Below are 25,065 nucleotides of genomic sequence, written 5' to 3' on the forward strand. Positions count from 1 at the left end.
AGAGTTATCTGCTCAAGATGGTCCAGTGGCTTCGCATCTCAGAATAACATCCAGAATCCGTAGACTGTATGATGTAGCTCAGGTCGGTTTTTTTGGTCTCATGCTTTCTACTCTGCCCCCTCCTAACTACTATGCCCATCAGTGTCTAGCCACGTTGATATCCTTGGGCTCCCACACAAGGGTTTCATCACTTGTTGGCTTCACTGCCTAGATTATTTTTCAAATGCTCGCATGGCTGTAAAAGTAGTTATTACAGTTATGGTCCAGTTAAAATGGTAAGAATGGAAACAGAAATCCATAGCCTGTAGAACCCAGCTTAGGCATCGCTTTCTTCTGTCTTATGCATATTACTCATAGTATGCTATGTTATTATTTTATTTTAATGTGTCTTTCACCTTATAGATTCCCCAGATGCTGGAACTATGTCTTATTTACTTTCATAGGGCCTTCCTTTTTAGTTTTTAGTATTGAGTAAATTTAGTATTGAGTGTTGAGTAAATTTTCTTGCTGAATAAATGAATGAGGTGGCATTTCATCTAGTCCTTGGAGGGGTGAATAATTTTTTGTTTGAGGGTGGAGAAGTCAGTTTTCTCAGACATACAGGGAAAAGCACAAACAGTGGTGTGCAGTCTCTTAAAGTGCACGGGCTGTTTAGGACACAACGAATTAATTGTCTGCTGTGGCTCTAGCTTCCAAAGAAGTTATAGAAGTGAAACCGGAACGGAGGATAAAGCCAGATTGTAAAGAGTCTTGTGTGCCATATGAAGGAGATTGGCTTCTCCTTTTGTAGGCAGTAGGGAACAGTTGAGAACTTTTAAGGAAGAGAGGGACTCCTGTTTATAAATACCACTGCTGACTGTATGTCAGTTGACAGAGAATGCCAGAACTGCTGGTGGGCAGTGGCAAAACTGTGGTAGAGCTGGCACCAGTACAGGACTGTGAAGAGACAGAAGGGCTCCACTTGAAATGTTTTTCAGAAGGAAAACATTCAGTTTTCCAAATAACCAACTTACAAAAAAACTCATAGCACCATAAATTTTGAATGTGCTCTACTGTTAGAGGAATTGGATAATAATAGCTATATCTTTTGAGCTTTTGTATGTTCTGTGTACTGTTCTAAGCTCCTCATTCATATGTGTGTCATTTCTTTTAATTCTGACAACAACCCTATGAGATTGATGCTGTTATTCTCATTTTACTTATGGGAAACTGAGGTCCAAAATGGTTATGACTTGCTCACGCAATACATAAGCTGATCAGCAAGTTGATAAATGACACAGCCATTACTGAAGTTTGGCTGTAGCACCTGTACTCTTTTTTTTTTTTTTTTTTTTTTTAAAGATTTTACTTATTTATTTGAGAGAGAGACAGTGAGAGAGAGCATGAGCGAGGAGAAGGTCAGAGAGCGAAGCAGACTCCCCATGGAGCCGGGAGCCCGATGCGGGACTCGATCCCGGGACTGCGGGATCATGACCTGAGCCGAAGGCAGTCGTCCAACCAACTGAGCCACCCAGGCGTCCCTGTAGCACCTGTACTCTTGATCCCTACCCTTTTTCTCTTTACTTTCTTATCTGTATCCTTTAGGTTTTGACTTAATTGTCTCTATCCACGTTTTCCTTCAGGATTTAGACTGTACCTCTGTGACAGATAAATTATAAAGGGCCTCTTATTTAATAAATTCAATAATGTAGGTCCCTTGGTTATAAGATGGGGCATCCTCCTTTTGCTTAATTCAGAATTTGTTATTTAATATCAGAATCTGCTATATTCCTCTTATGAAATCAGTTATTTCTGGAAAGGCGACCAGCGGAAACAGCTTTTTTTTTTTTTTTTTTTAAAGATTTTATTTATTTATTTGACAGAGAGAAATCACAAGTAGATGGAGAGGCAGGCAGAGAGAGAGAGAGAGGGAAGCAGGCTCCCTGCTGAGCAGAGCGCCCGATGCGGGACTCGATCCCAGGACCCTGAGATCATGACCTGAGCCGAAGGCAGCGGCTTAACCCACTGAGCCACCCAGTCGCCCCCGGAAACAGCTTTTGTAGTTCAGAATTTGTGTACATGTGGCCTTGGCAGAACTAATAAGTTTTCAGAAATTTCAGAGAATGGATGCTGAGAAACTATAAAGGCAGAAGATTAAATCTGGTTCAAACACATCAATGAATCAGTTTGCAAATTATAAGCTTATTATTACAGTGAAGTGTACTGGCTCGTTTTATCAGGAAATTGAATCAGAGACTTCTCTTTGAATTTAAATTGGATCCTAAAAAGTGATAAGGATGTACCTTGTCATATGAACATTTGAGAGCAAATTCTTTCAGCAAAATACTTACATTTCATAGAAAACACACAGGTTAAACACATGCATTGTTTGAACTTTTGCTCCTTGCTTTAATTATATAAGATAGAAAATGATGCCTTTATGAGTGTAAGACTCTCAAGTAGTGTTTGTCAGACTTCGCAGAAATTTCCTAGTTCTTAGGATGCCTGCCTGGTTGGTTCAGTCGGTTGTGTCTGCCTTCGAGTCAGGTCATGATCCCAGGGTCCTGGGATGCAACCCCACATCGGGCTCCTTGGTCAGCAGGGGACCTGCTTCTCTGACTTCCACTCCTCCTGCTTATGAGCTATCTTTCTCTCTCTGACAAATAAATGAATTTTTAAAGAAGGAAATTTCCTAGTTCTGTTAAGAAAAACTTTGTCAGCTTTACTAACAGCTGTATCAGAATTTGGCGTAGAACTTGATACATGGTATAGTACTTCATGTCCATTAACCATTCCAACCAAATTGGAAACTGCTCTTTCCAATTTAACCAATTAATTTTTAATGGTTAATTTCCATTTAACCATTCCGACCAAATTGGAAACTGCTCTTAATGTGATTTTTACATTTTTCTCATGTATTAAGGTATTGTTGAGGGTAAACTTAACAGAACTTGTATATAATGTAAATTTACACGATAGTGAAATGGTTCAGACTGAATTTTAGTAAATTGTAATACTTTTCAGTAGGGTTTGAAATTTGGTCATAATAGTATCGCAAGTGATCACAAATCAGATATGTGGAAGGTAAAATGCTACAGTCGGCATTTTAAGTAACAGATAAATATCGGGCATTATGAAGGGGATGATGACACCCCTATCTCAGTCAATATTGAACTGCTCAGATTTATTGAATTGATACCTTGTTGCAGGTTTTGATACAATATATAATTGGTTCTTAAGATTTTGTTCATTTATTTGACAGAAAGAGAGAGCGTGCAAGCAGCGGGTGCGGCAGGGAGAGGGAGAAGCAGGCTCCCCAATGCACAGAGAGCCTGTGTGGGGCTTGATCCCAGGACCCTGGGATGGTGCATAACCTGAGTGGAAGGCAGACATTTAACCGACTGAGCCACCCAGGTGCCCCTAAAGTTTGTATTCTTAAAACACATACAAGCACACATAGCCTCCCTAGTCAGTAAATCAACTCAGGTGAGGAAGGAAAAACTGGTTGATGGTATCCAGTACTATGGAGAAGTTGTTGATAACCTCTACCTCTGAGTTATCCTTGAATTACTCAGATTTATTGAATTGATGCAGCCTTAAAGGTTTAGACTCAATGCTAACTGTATACTTAAGCTTGTAGTCTTTAAAAAAATAATCTTCTGTAGTCAGTAAATCAGCCCAGGTGGAAAAAGCCTTGGTCATTATCCAGTGCCATGATGTGATCAACCCTTCTCTCATAGCACGTGCCTGTAGGACTGTAAACTGGTAGAGAAGAATGGTGGTTTCATGTTTTCTTGAATTGTTCTGTTCACACACATGAAAAATGGCCATGTGCTTCTAACTGAAGACTTGATAACAATCCAGTTTAGAAGGTCCTAGGAGCTATTGCTTCGTTTTTGATAAACTACAAAGCTATGTTTTAGATATAATAATAACCCAGCAGATAAATGTGCTTTTTATCAAACTGTAGCTTATGGCCTCTTTCATCATTTAAGTTACTTAAAATAGCAAAGGAACATGTCTAAGAAATGAAATAAATCATAGGCACTTGAATGGTTTAGCACTTTATAGGACAGACTCAGGAAGGAGATTACTTTCAGGCTTTGTGCTTTGGCTTGTCTAGATGGCACATGTAATCACATCTTTTAATTTGTCTCAGAGCGGCACTTTTCATTTCGATTATTTTTATGAAAAGTTGGGATGACTTCATTTTTTTCCAAAACTAAATGCCTTTTAGAAAAAATTTAAAACATAAATTTTGAATATTCTAAATTTATTTTTTATTTTTATTTTTTTAAGATGTATTTATTTAGGGGTGTTTGTGTGGCTTAGTCAGTTAAGTGTCTGACTTCGGCTTAAGTCATGATCCCAAGGTTCTGGGATCAAGCCTCATGTTGGGCTCTCTGCTTGGCAGGGAGCCTGCTTCTGCTGCTGCCCTTGCTTGTGCTCAGGCTCTCTCTCTGTGTCAAATAAAATCTTAAAAAAAAAAAAGATAGGGGCACCTGGGTGGCTCAGTGGGTTAAAGCCTCTGCCTTCACCTCAGGTCATGATCCCAGGGTCCTGGGATCGAGCCCCATATCGGGCTCTCTGTTCAGCGGGGAACCTGCTTCCTCCTCTCTCTCTGCCTGCCTCTCTGCCTACTTGTGATCTCTGTCAAATAAAATGAATAAAATTTAAAAACAAAACAAAACAAAACAAACAAAAAACACAGTAGCTTGCTCTGAATGAGTGTTAGCTAGGTAGTACTGTCAGTATTTTAGAGTACTTTGAGAAGTTGTGGGACATGGGGCACCTCGCTGACTCAGTCGGTAGAGCGAGGCACCCTTGATCTTGGGGTCATGTATTTAAGCCCCACACTGAATGTAGAGCTTACTTTACAAAAGAGAAACAAGTTGTAGTGCAGTGACATTGATGACTTCTAAAGTCAAGTCCAAGGTAGCCTGCCTGCACTTAATTCCTGGGCACGTGCGCTATAGGCTCTATCCCGGACCGCAGACAAAGTTACAGTGGAATTGAAGTCCCTTTTACCCACTCTTTTTTTGGCATCTTTCTTTAGTGTTTTGTGATCTCCCATCCCTGGTCTGTCTTCTAGGTTCTCAGCATTCTTGTCTGTCCACTGGTTACTCTCCATTATTTATTTCGTGTCTACCATGTACCAGGTCTGTTAAGTGCTTTTCATGTGTTACCTGATTTAATCATGGTAACAACCCAGTGAGGTAGATAACTATTTTTCATGCCTATTTTGCTACAAGGAAACTGAGACAAAGCAGAGTCAGGTAACTCACCCCAGTTAATACTGTTGGAAAGTAGTGGACTAAGACATAATGCCACGTCTGTCTGATTTTATAATCTGAGTTCTTCACCCCTGTGCTGTAACTAGCTGGTCATCTAAAGCTTCCCATCCAGCACCTCCCACATCCTGAAGATTCCAGCTACCAGATGTATTCCTTCCTTGTTCATTTCTCCTCCACAACCACATTAAAATTCTTATCATGTGTGTCTCTGTGTGTAGTATGTAATCAGCACTTAAATGTTTACTATGGGCTAGGCACTCTTTCAGGAACTTTAATATATATTAATACATTTAAGTATCACAAAACCACAATGAAATCAATACTATTTTATTGCTATTTTTACAGATGGGGATTTTGTATCTGGAGGTAAGATTGAATTCAGGCAGCCTGACTTCTGTGTTCATACTCTTTACTACTACTAACTGATCTCTACCAAGTTTTTATGAGGAATTCTGTTTGATTTAGAGTAATTTTAGAGGTGTGAAGTAGGTTGAATGTTTACCAATAACCTTAATGCTCCCAGATGGTATTTGTATTTTAAAAGAACAACCTTCTTAACCCAATAGAGAAGTTTTTTAAAAGTAAGGGCCCAAGGTAAGTACCAAGAGAGAAAAGCACTAGCAGTTTGGCCTCTTACTGGAAACATACACCTATAGCATTGTAATTTTAAACCACTTGGTTTTAATTTGGGAGTTAATGTGCATATTTTATTTCTTGGGTAGTAAATCAGACCAGCTTTTTTATAAAGCAGCGAGCTTTTTAGACTCAGTTCTTACTATCCAGTTTCTAGATCCAGTTTCAGCCAGTCTGAACTTCTTGTCATTTCATAAACATCTCACCTTCTTTCACATTCCCATGCCTTTGGACATACTGGTTTATTCGGCCTGGAATGCCCATCATGATGATGATTATCGTAATCTTAATTTTTATGCAGGGCATTGACTCAGTCAGATCTAGGGAGTTTCTGTTCCAGATTTAGTGATCATACCCCCTGCCTTTTTCAGTTCACCTGGGTTGTGGAATCTTACTCTTTGGCCTCCTCCTGTCTCTTGTCATTCAAACCCTTGCTTTACCTAGGAAGCAACTTTAATATAAATATTAAAAGATACCCCCAAACAGTCACCCTTTCTTTGTTGCCTTTTTTTTTTTTTTTTTTAAAGAAGAGCACTTAGAATTTTGCATATTGGAAAACCAGTTTTGTAATCGGTTAACTGATTTATCTATCCGCTAAACATATGACCTCTTCAAGGAGAGAAACCTAGACTTAGATTTTTTGTTTTTCCCTTCACCATCATTCATGAGTGCACAGTAAATATTGAAGGACTGTAAGTCTTCTTAAAACTTTATCCCTCTTTCTAGCCAACAGCTAACCATATCTGGGATCAGGGACAGATGGTAAATTTGAAAGGGAGCTAGAAGTTTGGAGAAAAGGCAGTGGGAGTTGGGAAATGCCTGTGCCTACCTCAGAACCTTGGAAGTTTAACCCTGTCCTGCCAGTGTGGTAGCTGGTAGCCACTAGCTGCCTGTGGCTTTTTTTTTTTTTTTTTTTTTTTTTTTTTTAAGTAGAGGCTCCACAACCAGCGTGAAGCCCACTGTGGGGCTAGAACTCAAGACCCTGAGATCAAGAGTCAGCCATTTAACGGACTGAGCCATCCACGTGCCCCCACATGGAGCTTTTTAAATTTAAAGTAATCAGAATGAAAAATCAAGTTCCTCGGTTGTACTAGCTGCATTTGAAGTACTCAGTAGCCTCTGATGCCCAGTGGCTCGGAGGCAGCTTTGATAATAGAATATTTCCATAAATGCGGAAAGTTATATTGGAACCTTTAGTTATTCCAGTACGTGTTCTTTGTAGCCCTTCCTTAATTTCCAGATTCTAAAAATAGAATGCAAACTTAGGGTTTAATGTTAAAGATAGCAGAAGGCTTCAAAGGAATTTTTTACTTATCTGGTGCCCCTAGATGCATGCACTTAACTTATGTTATTAAAGATCAGTTAGTCAAAAATTTTTTAAAAATCTCATCTTCATAGGATACAGTAAAATTTTAAGAACCAGTTCTGCTTTCTGATTTGTTTTATCTTTGGTATCCTAGGAGTAAATCCTGGTTTTTAGTATGCTGGAGGACCTCATTACATTGGCATTTTTTAATTTATATAAAACATGATTATTTCCATTTGTAGTGAATGCCAGACACCTCTGAGCTAGAACTTCTTTAAAAAAAAAAAATCAAATAAAAATGATCAATTTAGTGGATTCTTTTTGAATTTGTTAAATTGGTTTATATGTGTTGTATGAAATGGTGTTACAAGGCTTTTCACGGATTTATTGTGTGCCTATAATAGGCGTACTGCGGTAGTCAATCTGGATAAGAAACAAACCAAGAGAAAGAGCCAAAGTTTGTAAGCAGAGAATTGGGATAGCTCCTACAGCCCTAAAGTCTTGTGGCAGCCTTTGCAGTGCAACTGAGGTCAGATTGTTGCCATCTGTGCGAATGCATCAGGACAAAACACTAGATGTCAGTATTGTAGTTTTGACATGTTACTGGGGGCTGGTAGAACATTCTGTTTTTAATCACCCAAGTATTCTTCATTCACACAGACATTTAAGCCCTTTCTGCCTCTTTACGTTTAAATAAATTCTTATTAGAAGAAGCACTTGTCAGATAATTGTGTATTTTGTTATTAATACCTATGAAATGCTACTGGCTCTGAGGAATAAAACATGTAAAATATTAACATCTTTATTTTCCAGGTAATTACATTCTCCAAACTTTGCTTCTCAGTGTACTTCCTAGGAACCGTGGTCCCAGGAGATGCTTCTGAGGGAAAAATTGTGTGACTCTGAAATCTGGTGTATAAGTAGACCCTTAGTTTCATTGAATTGGATGATGGTGCTAACAGCTTTTGTTTGGCAAAATCTAGATACTTTTAAAAATACTTCGTAAATAATAAAGTTCTTAAATCACCTGTATGTGCATGTCAAAGCCTAGAATCCCATGTCCTCAGATTTCTTAAATTTCCCCAGTGTGCAGCATGTAGAGAAGGCTTCAAATTAAATATGTGGCAAATGAGTCTCTATTTAAAACTTTGTTTCTCTTTATTGAGAAATGTGTAGGGACACCTGGGTGGCTCAGTCAGTTGGGCATCTGCCTTTGGCTTGAGTCATGGTCCTGGGGTCCTGGAATCAAGTCCCGTGTCGGGCTCCTTGCTAGGCGGGGAGCCTGCTTCTCCCTCTGCTTGCCTCTCCCTCTGCCTCCTGTTCCCCCTGCTTGTGCTCTCGCTCTCTGATAAATAAATAAATAAAATCTTAAAAAAAAGAGAGAGAAAAAAGAAATGTGCAGCACATTAGGGCAGTGGAATTACTGATAAGTTCCTTTATTATTTCCTTTACTTTTTGATAACACTGGCACACTTTGAAGATACTTTTCCTTACTTGTTTGAGGTTCATTTTTTTTTACATCTGTAAAATGTTTTGTTTATATTTTTATTTGCTGTTTTCGAAGGTTATAAATTTTTATCTTAAATGTATTAAGTATTTATTTTTACATCTTTTGCATTTCATGAATTTCCAACACTTAAGTAAAAGCATTGTGCAAAAGTAATAGCAAAATTGCAGGTGTTATAATGACTAGCTAAGTGGGACCTTTCTGGCAGTTCTCTCTTACTTCGTGGCTTATGGTGGAGAGACGAGAGAGGATCACTCAGACATTAACAGGCCGCTGTACATTCAGCTCCTTTCATTTTGGTCATGACAATAAGCTGAATTAAGAGGGGAAAAAAGGCTAAGGTGTTATCTGAAATCAGAATATGCACATTTTCTTGAAATGACTTAAGGAAGAAAGGGGTCTTAGAGCTGAGGAGTAGGCACATTATTTTGAAGTAACAACAAAGGACAATCCAACTTCTCAAGTAGAAGGAGAAGTTCTGGTTGTGACGCTCGGCTATGAATGCGCATATGGACCCAGCGCACACTTCTGAAATGCAATGCTTTGTTCACTCCTCTTCTGCTTATTAAGGAACATTCTGAGTTTCTAAGCTACTGGATGATTTTCTCTTTTGAAGTATTTCCTGGTAAGTTACACTGGCTTCTGAAGAACAGAAAACAGGAGCTGCCCAGAAGGCTGTGGATCATATAGACGTCTGCAGACTGTGCTGGCTGCTTGTGCTCTTGTTAGTAAAGTTCGGTGAACTTCAGAAGTTGAGAAGGGCCACAAAACGTGAACTATAAAAGCTTCACAATGAGTTCGTTTTCAAGTAAGGCCACCAACTAGACTCTTACTTCTGCCAAGCCGCTGATCCCAGCTCTTTGAACCTTATAAGATGAACTAGCTAGCAAATATCCTGTACATGCTTCTTTCGGAGGTTGTGCAGGATACAATTCCAACAGTACACTTTTGTGTCTACAGCTCAGAACTTGATACTGTCATTTGGTCACCCAGCAGTGCAATTGAATCTTCAGTCTCTTGGGCAGATATTACTTTATTAGATCATTTTTTGGAAATGTTTTAAACATCTAATTTCATAATGTTATATGCAAATTCTATGAAAGGAGGCTGGTGGTTTTGTTCTGTTTTGTTTTGTTTTTTAGACTTTCCTACACACTAATTCAGAATTTTAAATATCTGGGTCAAATCCCCAGAGAGGTTAATCTAACTTCTCTGTACCATGGAAACATTGTTCCATTATCTTGATGGATTAAAGTTTTTTGTTAATTGTTTTTAAAATAATTTTCATTAGTCTCTTTAAGTAGTTCAGTGACACGAGGAAGGCCCATGGACTTGAACACACCCTACACTGCTCCCATGTCAGCATCTGCAATAGGAGACAGTAGAAGGTGGTGTGGGCTTTTGGATTTGTTTCTGCTGCCTGGGTCCTCGGTGCTGAAGCCCAGCGTGGTGGGGCCAGGTCTTTGGGGGTTGATGGCAGTAGGATGGAGGGTCCTTTTGCTCTCTGCTATGACTGCAGCTCTGGGACTTAAAAAGCCCTCTCTTGCGCAAATGGAGACAGATGGAGATCTGTTAGCTTTTTGATGGGTCCTGGGGATCTGGCGTGGCCTTGACAACCTGTTCCTCCAGTGTTAAAGTTTAATTTGTTTCTACTCTTAGGTTCTGTAGGAAGTTGTGAATCAGAAAAGGATCACTTTTCTTCAGATGATGAAGCAATGGAAGCTGACAATGAAGATGAAGTTGAACCCTGTGGCAATGAAAATGAACAAACAGCCGAAGCTAGTGTTGGAACTAACGTGGGCTGGGCAGATGCCATGGCTAAAATTCTTAACAAGAAAACTCCTAAAAGTAAATCCACTATTCTGGTCAAAAACAGAGAGCTGGAAAAGGAAAAAGAAAAGTTAAAGCAAGAGAGGCTAGAGAAGAGAAAACAGGTGTGTCTTACCAGTTGCTTTGTAGATTAGATTGTTTGACTAGTCTAGCCTAGTTCCTATCTGTACCAACTTGTTCCTGGGAGTGTTGGTCCACTTAACAGTCCAGTTTTTTAACTTGCCTTTTTTTTTTTTTTTTAAGATTTTATTTGTTTATTTGACAGACAGAGATCACAAGTAGGCAGAGAGGCAGGCAGAGAGAGAGGAGGAGGCAGACTCCCTGCTGAGCAGAGAGCCCGATGTGGGGCTTGATCCCAGAACCCTGGGATCATGACCTGAGCTAAAGGCAGAGGCTTTAACTCACTGAGCGACCCAGGCAACCCTTTAACTTGCTTTTTACATAGGGGTGAATAACCAAGCTTTTGTACAGAAACCTCGTCTAAATTACTCCATTGAGCATGTTCATTTTTTAATCATCTAAGCAAAGAAATAGAAATTAAACTCCTGAGAAACTTGACCTTTTAAAGTCAAATAAATTATACATGTGGCAGTGATTCCTGGGCCTAAATATTTCATTCAGTTTAGCTGTCTATATGCTAACATTATTAGATTCTGAACCAATAGAATCATGTTAGTTACTTTTTGCTAAAAACCTATTTTGTAATATGAATCTGTGAAGGTGTCCTTGTCAGGGATTGGTTGCAGTTCCAGAAATGGACTGTTTCACTGCTAGATAAACTCGAATTCATTATACCTTGTGTTAAATCACTCATAGAAGTTAGACTAGGACAATCTGCTGATTCAAGGCCAAAAGTTGGACTTCATTTTGCTGTTGTGTATTATAAAAATAAAAAGAAATAGTAAGGTTTTTAAATCCCTTGTACTCAATGAAGTATTTGTGTCTAAAATACTTGGTTAGTGAAATAAATACTATTTTCTGTGAAAATAACTTTCTGCGATCATACTGACGATATAAAAGTATTAATTTCCAAGAGGTACTTTATAGGTAAAATGAAAAAAAAATGAAAGAAAGGTAGATTTAGATTGTCATATATTTCCTTTTAAGGAATGTATTTCCTTTTAAGTTCATTATCCCCTATTATTTTCTTTGTTCCAAATACTAGTACTCTGCAAAAGCTGTATAAAGATGGAACTTTCTAAGTGTTGCTTTTAGAAACAGAGTGTACTGTGCTCTTCAATATTCTTTTTACTTTAAGATACATTTTTTCTCTAAATCTTACTGATAGCTTTTCAACTGAAAATTTGAATCATTACTATCTGGCAGAAGCTGAAGGAATCTTTACAAATATTAGAATCCTTAATTACCGCTAGTCCCAGTGTTCTAGTGAAAGTAAGAACATTTTGAAGTCAAGAAAAAATGAGTCTCTAACTCAACTCTAGGCCAATCCTTTGAGTGCTGGAGATGATACTGTTCACATAATGGATGAAAACACACGTTGATAGCAGAAAAAGGGCATAGTCTCTATAAATGCTCTTATTACGTAATTCTGAGTAGAGTCTGTGCAGATTATCATTGTTTTTTACTGTTAAATATTTTCAGTTTCTGGAATATCTAGTACTTATTTCTAATCATAAGTTTAAAATTATACTTCAAACAGTTAAAAATTATTTTGGGATTATGCATGCCTCGGATACTACAAATAATTAAGAATTAACTGTTTTGAACGTAAAAGTAAGATTTCTAAATTCCTGCCATAATCTGATAGTGAATTTCGTAACAGTTAAAGTAAATTATCTTATTTGGGGAGAAATCTATTCTTTTTAGAAAGAAGTCAGGCTAATCTATGGTGAACACAGTTTGATATAACTATGATTAGACATTTTCATTAATACAAAAATAAGAGGTTAGATGGATGCAGAAAAGCAATAGATAAAAGATTTTTTTCCCCCACGGATTCTTATTACTGCCTTTGATGCTTACTAACTTCCTGGTGATCTTTATAAGATATATATTTGCTTGTAGGTGATATGTTGGCCTGAGACAGCAGTATATACCAGTGCAGTGTATTGGGGTGTCAAGTCAGGTGCCTCGGACCAGAGTACTACTGGATACAATGCTATTATTTTAAAAGCTGATGCAAATTTTTAATTATTCTGTCTGCTAAGAAAGACAGTTTTTGAGAAAATAAACAGTATTTAAACTTGTGATTATCAAAGACCGTAGTTTGGGGTCTTTCTAACGCTTACCTCTGATGCTCTGGTGGTGGCAGGTCAAGCATGTGGCTCTCTCCTATGCTACCTTGTCCTTCTTGCCTCAGTATCCTGGCAGCTGTCCAGGCCCCTGCTGTCAGAGAGCCTGACAGAAACTCACTTGTGCTTCTCACATGACATGCAGAGTGCTAACCACAGGCCCCCTGAGCTGAACCCCTAAAAGTGTGGGGTTTTTTCAGTTGCTGTGACACACTAAGCCAGAATGATTTATTACCTTTGTCCTTTCACAGAGTATCATATCAAAGTATGCTGCACTTTCAAAAATGCCTAATATTCTTTCACATAACAATATTTATAACACAGCTTGATAAGAAGCGGGAATGGGAAATGATGTGCAGAGTAAAGCCAGATGTTGTCAAAGACAAAGAAACAGAGAGAAATCTTCAGAGAATTGCAACAAGGTAAGACTGTTCTGCCCTTTAAAAAGTGAGTATATGAAAGCTTTGATAGTGATCCATTTCTGACTCGACCTGATCTTAAGCTCTGCCTTCTCAGCCAAGTGATTTATATCAAAACCTGCCTATTTAATCCTAAATTCAACGAAAGATTTTTACAGGTCTCATGAGGCAAGCATATTACGAACGTCCTCAGTGTATATTTGGTCTGAACCTATTGCAAATCATACTGTTGCTGTAGTCAGGAGAACAGTGTAATTAGACATGCATTTCTCTTACGATGGTTATCTGAATTTATGACTATAGGTGATTATTGTTCTCTTACATTATACTTAGGGCATAACCAATTATGTATTACAATAACCTTATGCTGTCCTTTCACTCTGCATTTTTTTTTTATCATTGGCACCAAACATTTATTGATGTCTTCCATATCCAAAGATAAATAGAATCTGGTGGCTGCCAGGTGGCCCTTGCCTACTCACCTGTAGGAATTACAGTCTCTTTGAGACTAGAGGCATGTCCTGTGTGTTGGGAGCTTACAGCAGGAGATTGTCAGGGGAGTTGGGGAAGATTTCACAGAGGAGAGAACATTTGAGCTGCTACTTGAAAAATAACAGCAGTTCTACTTAGTGGAATTATTTTTGATTTTCTAGTTACTTATATCATTGGGTCATTTTTTAATCCACATAGGTGTTATAGAGTGACCTAGATAGAGCCAGACTGCTAGGTTCAAATCCCAGCACTGACTTACTACCTGTGTCCTTGTGCATGCTACCTAATTTTTACTTCATTTTATTTACCTAGAAAAGCAGTGGACTATTACATCTACCCTGCAGGATTTCTGAGAATGAAATTAATAATATGCACCTCTCTTTCCTCACTTTGGCTCCAGCCCTGCTCTGAAGGGTATGGAGTTTTATCCTCCTTACAAGCTAATAAGCTAGCCTGTTAGTTTCCTGGGTACTGCCAGAATACAAGAGACTTTTGGGTCAGAGACAAAGGACTTTATTACTCTTGGCAAAGTAGCCAGAGCATCACATTTCCACTGGTTCCCTTTGTCCCTCATTGGTAACACAGGTGCCCTATAAGGATGTGTGAGCGGGCAATGGGTTGTGTTACAGAAGAACACTCGACTTGGGAATCCACTGCTTTTATGGTGAATGGTAACAAGCCTGCTCTTTGTCTGGGGGGAGACGTTATCTCATCTCTCAAGGTTGCACCCTACAAACTCAACTCGCAGAAATGCCCAGTGTAAAAAACAGTCAGGGCCTCACATCCTTGAAAAACGTATTAGGAACACGCAGGGATACTCCAGGTACATGGCCAGTGCCTCTCCCGGTGACAGAATTGTGAAGCTCGAAAAGATAGTAATGGTTTGAATTGGTATTGTCCAGTAGAGATATAATGGGAGCCACATACATAATGTAAAACTTTTTTGTAGCCACATATTATCTAGATAATACGGTAAAAATAAATAAATTGTACCAATGTATTTTATTGAACCCAAAATATTCAAATTATTTTTTATCATGTAATTAATATAAAAGTTTTTGGTGAGGGGCACCTGGGTGGCTCCGAGGGTTAAAGCCTCTGCCTTCGGCTCAGGCCATGATCCCAGGTTCCTGGGATCGAGCCCCCCATCAGGCTCTCTGCTCAGCAGGGAGCCTGCTTCCTCTTCTCTCTTCCTGCCTTTCTGCCTACTTGTGATCTCTGTCTGTCAAATGAATAAATAAAATCTTAAAAAAGTTTTTGGTGAGATATTAGAAGTCTCTGTTTTCATATTAAATCTGACACATCCAGTCATATTTTAAACCTGGAGCAAGCACAGTGCAGTCCGGATGAGCCAGCCGCATTGCACGGCTCACCAGCTCCATGTGGCTCGTGGTTGCTGTGATGGACACTACAGGTCTCAGTCTTCAGAATCCTTCTTGGAATGAACTTAACTATAGACCAAATATTTAAATAAGTATTTCATTTGACTTTAAAATTAGTTTTATATCAGGGTAAAATTAGTTTCGTATCAGGGTGCCTAGGTGGCTCAGTCAGTTAGGCGTCTGCCTCGGGCTTCGGTCATGATCCCAGGGTCGTGGGATGGAGTCCGCGTCGGGCTGCCTGCTCGGTGGGGAGCCTGTTTCTCCCTCTGTCTGCTGTGTGCGTGCTCTCCCTCCCTCTCAAATAAATAAATTTTTTAAAAATTAGGTTTTTATCATAAGAATTGCAGATAATATAACTGAATTCTTTTTAAGCTACTTGAGTGTTATTTTTTCCATTTATAGAAGACATTGAAATCCAGAAAACCTTTCGTAGTGTCGGGGGTGAGACAGCTAACTGTAGAGGCTGTTCTCTATCCATTATATCTTGATGTAATTATTATGTAATAATATATTTTGAGGAATAGATATTTGCATTAAAAGTAATTTTTAGTTCTAATTGCACAAAAGTTGATTGAGAAAGGTGAAAACTGAAAAGAAAAATCATATCAGTCCATATATATTTATTCTCTATTCAGAAATCTGTGTTCTTTCATTGAAATGTATGTTCATTTTTTAGATTCAGCTCTTTTCATCTGAGTGCCTATTAAATGTTTGCCTCTTTCCTAAGCAGTAAAAACACATTGTGCTTAACCTCACAGTTTGTATTCTAGTGTAACCGTTACTTAACTATGTTACTCTGGTCATTTTATGTTTGTAGGGGTGTGGTGCAGTTATTTAACGCCGTTCAGAAGCACCAAAAGAACGTTGATGAAAAGGTTAAAGAAGCTGGAAGTTCTATTAGAAAACGTGCTAAGTTGATATCGACTGTTTCCAAGAAAGATTTCATCAGTGTTCTGAGAGGGATGGATGCAAGTACCAGTGAGAAAAGTTCGACTGGAAAGAACGTGAAAGCCAAACAGGTAAAAAGTGTTTATATAGGACTCTGTGCATCAGACTTTTAGTTCTTAAAGTTTTGGGGTGAAAAAGCAAACTATAAATTTAAGAGTTAGTATTCTTAGGTTTCATGATAATTTATTCAGTATGGAAGTTGCCAGTTAGAGGTGACGTCCATACTGCTGCTCTTAGAGCTCAGGGACCGATAGATTCACGTCAGTCTGTGAGAGATACCAGGTCTCTCCTACCTGAAATCCCGCTTTTTGTGCATTTTGGAGAACAGAAACCTGAATGAGGGATACAGCTTCACTTTGCATCTTCGCCCACAGAGGTAACTGTGATGGCGTTTAACTTCTAAAATAGGAAGGTTCAGAGCTTTGGGGAACACAGTGGAAGGTCGTCTTTGTACTGAGGCTGCTTGGTGAAGTTTGACTAGTTGGAGGACGAAGAGTATAAATACTGTTCCCGATCTTTGGCTTGATAACTTTGCTTCTCCAGTCCTGTTGACCTGTGGACTTCAGTAGGTACCAGGTGAAAGGTTCTGAAATCTGCTTTACTTGCAAAAGGGCTGTTCTGTTTGGTTTTGTTTTTTAATTAAAGTACTGGTGTGTTTGATAGCTTAATTTCTATTGCCACCAAAAAGTGCTTCAGTCGGGAGTCTCCATTGTAAGTGTTTTGTCTTTGCTTTGCCAGTCGAAACTCTGGGAAGAAGAGCATATAGGAATGTCATGCTAACCTAGAGCTGAGGTACCTTTCAAGTTCTTTAAGTTGCCAGTTTTGCCTAAATTTGACAAAAGTTTTCTAAGCTATTTAACTTTGTCTCTCTTGCATATTAAAGGACCCAAATGGGGTTTATTTATTTATTTATTTATTATTTTTTTCAAAGATTTTATTTGAGAAAGAGAGAGACAGAGATGGCGACAGAGATAGCTAGAGGGAGCACCAGAGGGCTGAGCAGGGAGCCCGATGTGGGGCTTGATCCCTGCGAACATGGCATGAGCCAAAGGCAGATGCTTAACCGACTGAGCCACCCAGGGACCCCTCCAAATTATTTTCCAGTATTTACATAATACTGATGCTCACTGATGCTGCTGTTTTAACGTGTCAGAATTAATTATAAACACATGTATACTGTGTTTGGGGTTGATTACTTTTTAGTTAAAAAAAAATCTAGTCTGTGTTCTCACAAGGGACATTTTACTCTAAAACTTAGAGAACGATCCAGCAGCATTGCGTGAGGAGTTAATAGGAAGATGGAGAAAGACAGACTTACTATTTTTCTTTTTTCTGTTCATTTCAGAATAACTTTAATAGAGGCATTTGTTTTTGCTTCGGTATTATTTTTTTCATGAGTTAGGAAAATACATGAAGGGTTCTTTCCAATACCATTGTTGCCTTTTTTTTCTTACCATTTACACTTTTCCTTTGACTTCTTTTTTTTTTCCTACTTCACTGTCAAACCGAAGTGGGTTTGCTCTAAAAGTAATTTGTTTCTAGAGCTTCTTATCCCATACTAACAATACCTTGGCACATTTCTTTTAAAAATGTTGCTTTCACTTTGGTTTCATATTTATGGAAAAACCACCAGACTTACTTTTTTTTTTAATTGGACTTGGTTTTGCATCTGAATAATATTAAAGTACTATAGCATTTGTGATTGGGTCAGTTACTAATATCAAAAATGCTTGCCTAGTTGTACCTGGTGCTATCCTTCTGTCTTTAAAATCTTACAGTTCAGATAAATGACTTCAAGTCAATAAGATTAAAAAATTCTAAATTAGTATGTCTAGACTGCACATTATCATTAGGTACAGTAAGAGGTAAATGAAGTCGGTGCCCTGTTTGGGGGAGTGGAGTTTGATGTAACGGTCATGCTCATTTAGGACATCGATCAGTAAACCCGTGTAGGTTATTTGGAATAGGTGGGCTTGAAAGCAGTCGAAGAGAAGAAGGGAAGGGAAAGGTGGGAGTAGTGAGCCAAAACACGATTCAGAAATGAGACATAGATTAATGAAATGGATAAAGAGGGATATTAATTAAGTAGAAAATAAAATTCTCCTTTTTTCTCGTATTTTACCTCTTCCTAGCACCATTGCTATTGCCCCTTGTCCGTGCCCCTTCCCTTCTCAGACAGTCGGGGAGAAGAGCTTGGGGGAAATTCCGGTTGTCCCTTTCCTGGGGTTAAGGGGTCAGAACACAGCCTTTGTGTCTTGTACTCCTAATACTATGAAATCTTTACTGCTAGAGTTCATCTGCATGTAAACTGTAGATAGCTGTCTATCAGGATAGCCGTCTGGAAATATCTTCCTATGTCTTCAGCTCCTTTACCTTGTTAGACCTGTTATTTGTAGTTGTGACGTTAATGTCTTATGTTCAAAAACAAAAACGAGCCAGCACTTTTATTTAAGAAAGCTGGGTGGGGTTGTAGTAATAGAAACAAGAGGTTGGATCCATTATATGAACATACACTAATAGTGCTTTTGGTTGTGTCTGGTTTTTGGTTTTGTTTTTGTTTTTTTATTCCTGGGAACACTCAGAACTTGGGAATTTATTTTTAAGAGCCCCTTTTTAAGAATTTCCATACTCCTGTGGATGCAAGAAGTTTTAAGGCATTTTGATAGATATTTCTTAACTATGTTATGATCCTGGACAAGACACTTTTCTGAGAAGCTTTCCCTTTCTTGGCGATAAATGAATTTTATTTTCCAAGCAATAGGAGCACAGTTTCAAAAGGGAACCAGTGACTAAAGAAATCGCCGGTGCTCTTCCCCGTCCCTCCTGCCCCTTGCTTTGCTCCCTTCCAAGGAAACCATTTTCAGTTCTTAGATCTTGGTTGTGGTATTGACCTCTGTATGTTAAATAATATTTAGACTTATTTTTTTTTTTTTTGTCAATATTAGATACCTTTATGCAGGACCAAGAATTGTCATTCTTTCCTTTGCTGCCATACGTCCCGTACTGCATCCTTCTGTCCTTCTGATGTAGCGCATTAACGCTTTTAGCTAGATCAGTATTCAATGTGAATACCATTTACTCCTGAACAAAGCAGGTACAATAATACTTTATTCTTCAGCTTAGCTTTCTTATGGTTTTTATTTTCCTAGAGGTAACAGTTGCCTCTTTTTTTTTTTTTTTTTTTTTTTAAACCCTTCTCAGTCCTATTTTCTCCACGTTCGTCTTGCTATAATCTAGGCTGGCGGTTCTTTACCCTGGTGTGCGCTTGGGGTTTGCTTTATCACTGCCCAGGGAATTCTCTTTACTTTCCTTTGCAGTAGCCTCTGTTTCTAGGACTGTCTTATTTTCTCTTGGCTCTCACTCTCATTTTGATAAGGTCACATTTACTGGTAGCTTTCTGGAAAAGGATGTAGGATATCTTCATTTTTTAATTGATGTGTTGGCTAAATTATGTGTAGTAGATGGAACAGTGTAGTAGATGGAACGCTAAAATGATAAGTCTGTGTTCGAATTCCTAGAACCTTTAAAATGTGCCTATGTAGAGGAGGGGTCTTTGCAGATAAAGTTAACTTAAGGATCTTGAGGTGAAGAGAGTATCCCGGATTCTCTGGGTGGGTTCTAAGTCCCGTGTTAAGTATCCTTCCAGGAGATGCACAGGGGAGATTTGATAGACAGAAGTGGCAGGCAAAGTAACCACAGAGGCAGAGGTTGGGGCGGTGTGGCCCCAAGTCAAACAGTGTCGGTACATAGGCTTATTCAGTGCTGTCTCTTTATATGAATCAGTGTTCCTGCATTTAAACCTTTTCTGGTTTAATGTCTTCAGAGACTAATTTACATGTCCTTGGTAGGGTCGGTCACCTGCCTCCGTAAGTCAGAAAGGGAAATGAAAAGTCTGCTTCTTACACAGACTGTCAGAAATCTTGTGTTTTTATCACACCCCTCACATCTGCCTCCCCTCTTGCCTCCAGTTCCTGAGCATGGATCCAGTTTCTCACGTAAACATTAGCTTTCCTTCTCTCTAACTGGTTATCACAGCTCTAACCAGTTTTCATTTATTTCCTTGTTTGTTTATAACTTTTTATACTTTTAATTTTAGTGGGCTTTCCATAAGAATTAGAGATAAATGTGTGTCTGCTATTTAATGGAAGACTTCCTTCTTAATTTAAAAGCAAAAAGGTTAATCTTACTGTAACTTCGTATTGCTTTAATGGAATTATTGGGAGCCTTAAATTAATTATAAAGTATTTCACAAACAATAAATCTTTAAGTATTTGAGGTGGACATTTTTAATGTTTTGAAGTGGATTATTTAAAAATTACTTGTTTGTAAACATTTTTCTAAAATTTTAGCCTTACGAAGAGGAAAATGTCCACTGATGGCAGATATACACCCCTCCTGTATTTGTCTGTATTTGCATCTTCTTGGAAACCAGCTTTGCGATCATCTCTATTCTTTAAGGATCTTTAGATACTTTGATTCATGTTCTGGCATATCTTTGGTTAACATCATTTCTTAGAAAATGAAGAAAAGAGAGTGTATGATCTTTTAAAAATTTGTCTAGTGTGTTGATTTATTTTTAATCTGGTAAGCAGAATTACTAAATCATGCCTTTACACATTGCATATCTGTGATTTCCTGTCTGTTTTAAGGGTCATATATATTGTGCCCTACATACCTACATTTGATTTATTGCATTTTACATTTCTATATTTACTATTTTTGTGAGCTACAACTTCAGCTATTCAAAGTCTGCTTCCTCCATTTAAAAACCATAATCTTCGAAGGCTTTTGGTGCCTGGATTGGAGCAAAGTTTTTATATGTTCCAAAGACTGCCTTTTACATCATTAGCTGTTTATCAGAGTATTTTTAATCTGATTCTGCTGATAATCAGATTATCAGATATCAGATAATCAGATATCAGATTAAATTTTGGATAATATTGTTGCCCTTAGTACTTTTCTTGCTTATTTTGTCTTAATTTTATTGTATGCAATCACGATCTCCGGCGTAAAGTAGTTGGGAAAGCCTGCGTTAAAGGCCAAAAAGGTATAATCACTTTTTAAACATCATTTTTAAGACATGAGATTTTGAAAAGATGTAAGTATTTTAAAAGATGTCAGACTGATACATTAAATTACATTTGAATCATTAATTACTATGCTTTGTTTCTTGGAGCTGAACCCACATAATGCAGAGTAAAACAAAAGCAAAAAAGTACCTGATGGGCTCATTTTAGAAGAGATAATAGCTAATGTCTGTAAATCAAAAAGCCCTCACTAGAACTTAGGGAAAGTAGTATTCTAAGTATTTTTGTCTATCAAAAAATGAGCTCTTTCTTCTGTTACATAAGTAAGGGTTAACTTTTTTTTTTTCTTAATAGCAGTTGCACATCTCTTTCATCATGGGAAATCAGGTCATTTGTACAGTGATGTACATCACTTTAATAAATGTACACATTACACATCTGTCATTCACAAACTTAACATTTTTTCTTTTAAATTCCTTACATTGCAAAACTTATATGCGGAAGTAAGTCATTTATTTGTGAGTTCACTGCCCAATACCTCCTCAGTAATGTCCGTTTTCTCGAGTCACTGACACGCCATATCACATTAAATCATGTCAAATCAATATTAGAGACTTAGTTAACTTTTTTTTTCGTGTATATCTTTGTGAAATAGGGCCATAACAAAAAACAGTTAGTGGAAGTGAGAAGGCCTAAGAAAAGAGTGATTCTTAACCAAAAAAGTAGAAATTTGGGGTAAAGTACTCAATGTTAAGTTCAGTGGAGGTTTGGTTCTTGGGAATGACTTAGTTCACTGAACATTTCATGTGGAAACTAGAAGATAAACCACTTGAAAATTGCTTGAGCAAATGTTCCAGGTAGTACAGACGGTGTGTTGCCTATGAAAGGAGAAGGTAGTCAAGTTGGAAAAATGCTGGGAGGATGTTCAGAGAAAACGTGACTCTCGAGAGGAACGTGCTTGAGGAGAGTATGAGACACTTAGCTTTAGTTTTAAAAAGTCACGAAGCAAACATAGTAAAGGTACTAGTTCCTTCGCTGGCCTAACCCAGTCTTTGGGTAAAGGTGCTTTGAGTATCTAAAGAAGCATTTTCATTTTATAATGTGAATCTGATGATAACAGGAAAGGAAGCACCAGTGAGTGGCATTTCTGTTGGAATATTTACCTTCAAGCTAAAGAATTTCATGAAGAAAGTCATAAATTAGAACAAGTGTTCAGTGCTGTTGAAGCTAGCCTATTTGAAACAGAATCTTTGAAAACATTTAAAAGAAATGAAATAAATGTCAGAGAATGGAGTCCTAGTGAGTGACATTTTCACTAGTGGTAATCCAAGGAAAAGCAACGGGCAATCACTGTGCTACTACAGGGGAACAAAGCCTACCAGCTCTCAAGTTTTCACATCCTTTGTAATTTCCTTTCCTGGTCCTTCTTCCGTAGAGGTTGGGATATGGGGTATTTGCTGATTGGTGGGAGGCTAGGAAAGGGAACCTGAGGAGAAGTAGTAGATCACATTTTTAAGTCTTCAGACTTCTGGTAAGGTATTTGGACATTATTTCTTGGGCATTTGAGAGCCAGTTGTAATTTTTCATCAGGTAAGTGACCTGATCAGATTTGGTTATTTTTAAGGAAAAGAATGCTGAAGGATGGAGAGACTATGTCAGAAGACCAACTAGTGGGAGACTGTTGCCATAAGCAAGAGGGGAAAACCTGATCTAAGATGTGGTGGGTGGGGATTGATGGAAAAGAACCAGGTCAGAGAGGTAGTTTTAAGGTATAGATTGATTTGATTGGAACTAACATAATTCAGAGGGTTCAGGGAGAGAGGGGAATTGTGATGACTGTGAGGTTTACAGCTTAGGAGGTTCAGAAATGGTGACAGCTTTCACAAAATTGAACCTTTAAAAGATGGAACATGTTTGGGGGATGAAGGCTTATTTTATTTTATATCCCAGTATAGTGTACATACAGTATGATGTCAGCTTCGGGTGTACAGTGTAGTGATTCAGCACGTCTCTGCATCACCCCGTGCTCATCACAAGTGCACTGCTGAACCCCCAACCCCTGTTTCACCTCCCTCCCCCCAAGAGAGGAGGACTTTTGTGAGATGAAGTTGTAATCAGAAATGAGAAGGACAGTAAGGAGTGGGTTAAAAACAGCAGGTGTGGGGCGAGGCACTTGGTCAGTGGAGGAGGTGGAACACAGAGGGGAGGGCGACCAGGGGGGAGAGTGTATGTGAGCCCTTGCTGCAGAGCCTCAGAAGTCCTGTAGGTTTCTGTAGGGCCCGAAAACAATGTACCTGTTTACTTCATCAGGGAAGATGCATCCTGTATTTTAGAGAGTTTTTCCCATAATTAAATGTTTCTAGGTTTAAAAAATTGTCAAAAAAAAAATTAATTGTCAGTTATTTGGAGAGAATTCTATAATCCAGAACCTGTAAATTCCACTCCTCTCCTAAACCAAATAAATGGAAGGCCCGTAGCAGCTACACACCAGCGTGTAAGAAGGCACATTGCCGGATTCCGTGATGTTGACCCCGAGTGGTTTTTAAAAAGATTAAATTGTATTTAGGACACTGTGTTTAAGGAAGCAACAACAATTCATATTTTGTGTAAGAAAGGGTCTCATAAAAAATTTCACTTTTTTATCCCTCAGGAATAGCTCTTTCCTTATCCCGTTCAGAACACGTACCAATCTGGTGATACGTTTTCCCTTTATGTTGAGTGATCAAGATTTTAATAATGTAGAGCTGTTATTTTTTTTTCCTTACTTTCCAAAGTCCTGGTTATTCTTTTGCTCTTTTATTGAAAGTTGACTAAACCCAGTCAAACTTCTTGAAATTTAAGTGTCTATTTCCTTAAAGGTGGGACTGAAGGAAATATGATGCATATGATGCATTTTAAATCTGAACCTCAAAAGAGTATATATTGGCTGCTGTTAGGAAGGCTTTGACTGTATGTTATTCAAACTCTTGAATTAGACTTGCACAGTTTTCATTTATTTGAAATTGCCATGTATCACATTCACCTTTGGTTTTAATGAAGCCACAATAATAATTTTGTAGTAAGGGGAAATGTTAGGTAGTTTCTGTTAGAAAGTAATTTTTTTACTGATTGCTGGACAACAAATTCCAGTGAAAAATTCCCAGGGGAAAAAGTTGCTGGAGCAGGGGGAAAAAAAAAAAAAAAATATATATATATATATATATACATACACACACACACACACACACACACACGCACACGCACACAATTTTTTTTTTTCCTGATTTTTGTGATAATGAGCACTTGAAATGTCAAACATAGAGGTAAGTTAGGGGCTTTGTTTCTCATACACAGTAATGGCCCTCACAGTTCCTCCATAGCTGCGTATTTAGTGGTGGGAATACTTTTGAAGTACCTGGCTGCTTTGGTATGTTAGTAACTAAACCTAGCTTTGCGCTGCTCTATCCTGTGAAAACTATGCGTTCTGTAGGGTTCAGAGACCTGCTGAGTTCCTGCTCCCGAAGAATGGAGGGACTCTGCATGCAGCTCCCTAGGTGGTCCCTGGCAGTTTTCAGGATTTAGTTTTTAACTGGTGTTGGGGAAATGAAAGGCAGGCAAGCGGGTCGAGAAATATACTGTCCTTAAGTTGCCCCTGCACTGCACGGCGACAGTATTTTCCTCTCACATAAAAGCAGCTCTGGCTGGAATGTGTGGAATTCTAACTTTGTAAATAATTCGGCTTAATGTTTGTTTACTGAAAATGCCTAAATAGATGGAGTTTAGACAAAAGAGAGACTCCAAAGTTTGAAATGAGAATGAGCATGATTGTACACATGCTGTTGATGGGAACAGCTTAAAGCCCGTTTCTCAACTCCTTTTAAAATAGGCTGTTTAGCTTTAATGTCGCGTGGTTTTGGATTTGGACAGCAGTTGTAATCAAAGCAAACTTATGTTTGGAACGTGGTGCATGCAGCATTTTGACATGTGGGAAATACGGGTATGGGGGAAGCGTCAGAA

The 25,065-nt window shown here is 38.3% G+C and overlaps 1 protein-coding gene across 1 annotated transcript in view; it reads left to right on the forward strand.

Annotated features, from left to right (window-relative positions):
* The window catches only part of RRP15 (ribosomal RNA processing 15 homolog), a 39,346-nt gene that overhangs the window by 968 nt on the left and 13,313 nt on the right, over window positions 1-25,065 (forward strand). The window contains exons 2-4 of the mRNA XM_032318417.1: window positions 10,379-10,653; window positions 13,126-13,223; window positions 15,912-16,113. Coding sequence (XP_032174308.1) covers window positions 10,379-10,653; window positions 13,126-13,223; window positions 15,912-16,113 — 575 coding nt within the window. The remainder of the gene's footprint in view (window positions 1-10,378; window positions 10,654-13,125; window positions 13,224-15,911; window positions 16,114-25,065) is intronic.

The sequence above is a fragment of the Mustela erminea genome, chromosome 17, assembly GCF_009829155.1.
Source record: "Mustela erminea isolate mMusErm1 chromosome 17, mMusErm1.Pri, whole genome shotgun sequence".
Classification (NCBI taxonomy): domain Eukaryota; kingdom Metazoa; phylum Chordata; class Mammalia; order Carnivora; family Mustelidae; genus Mustela; species Mustela erminea.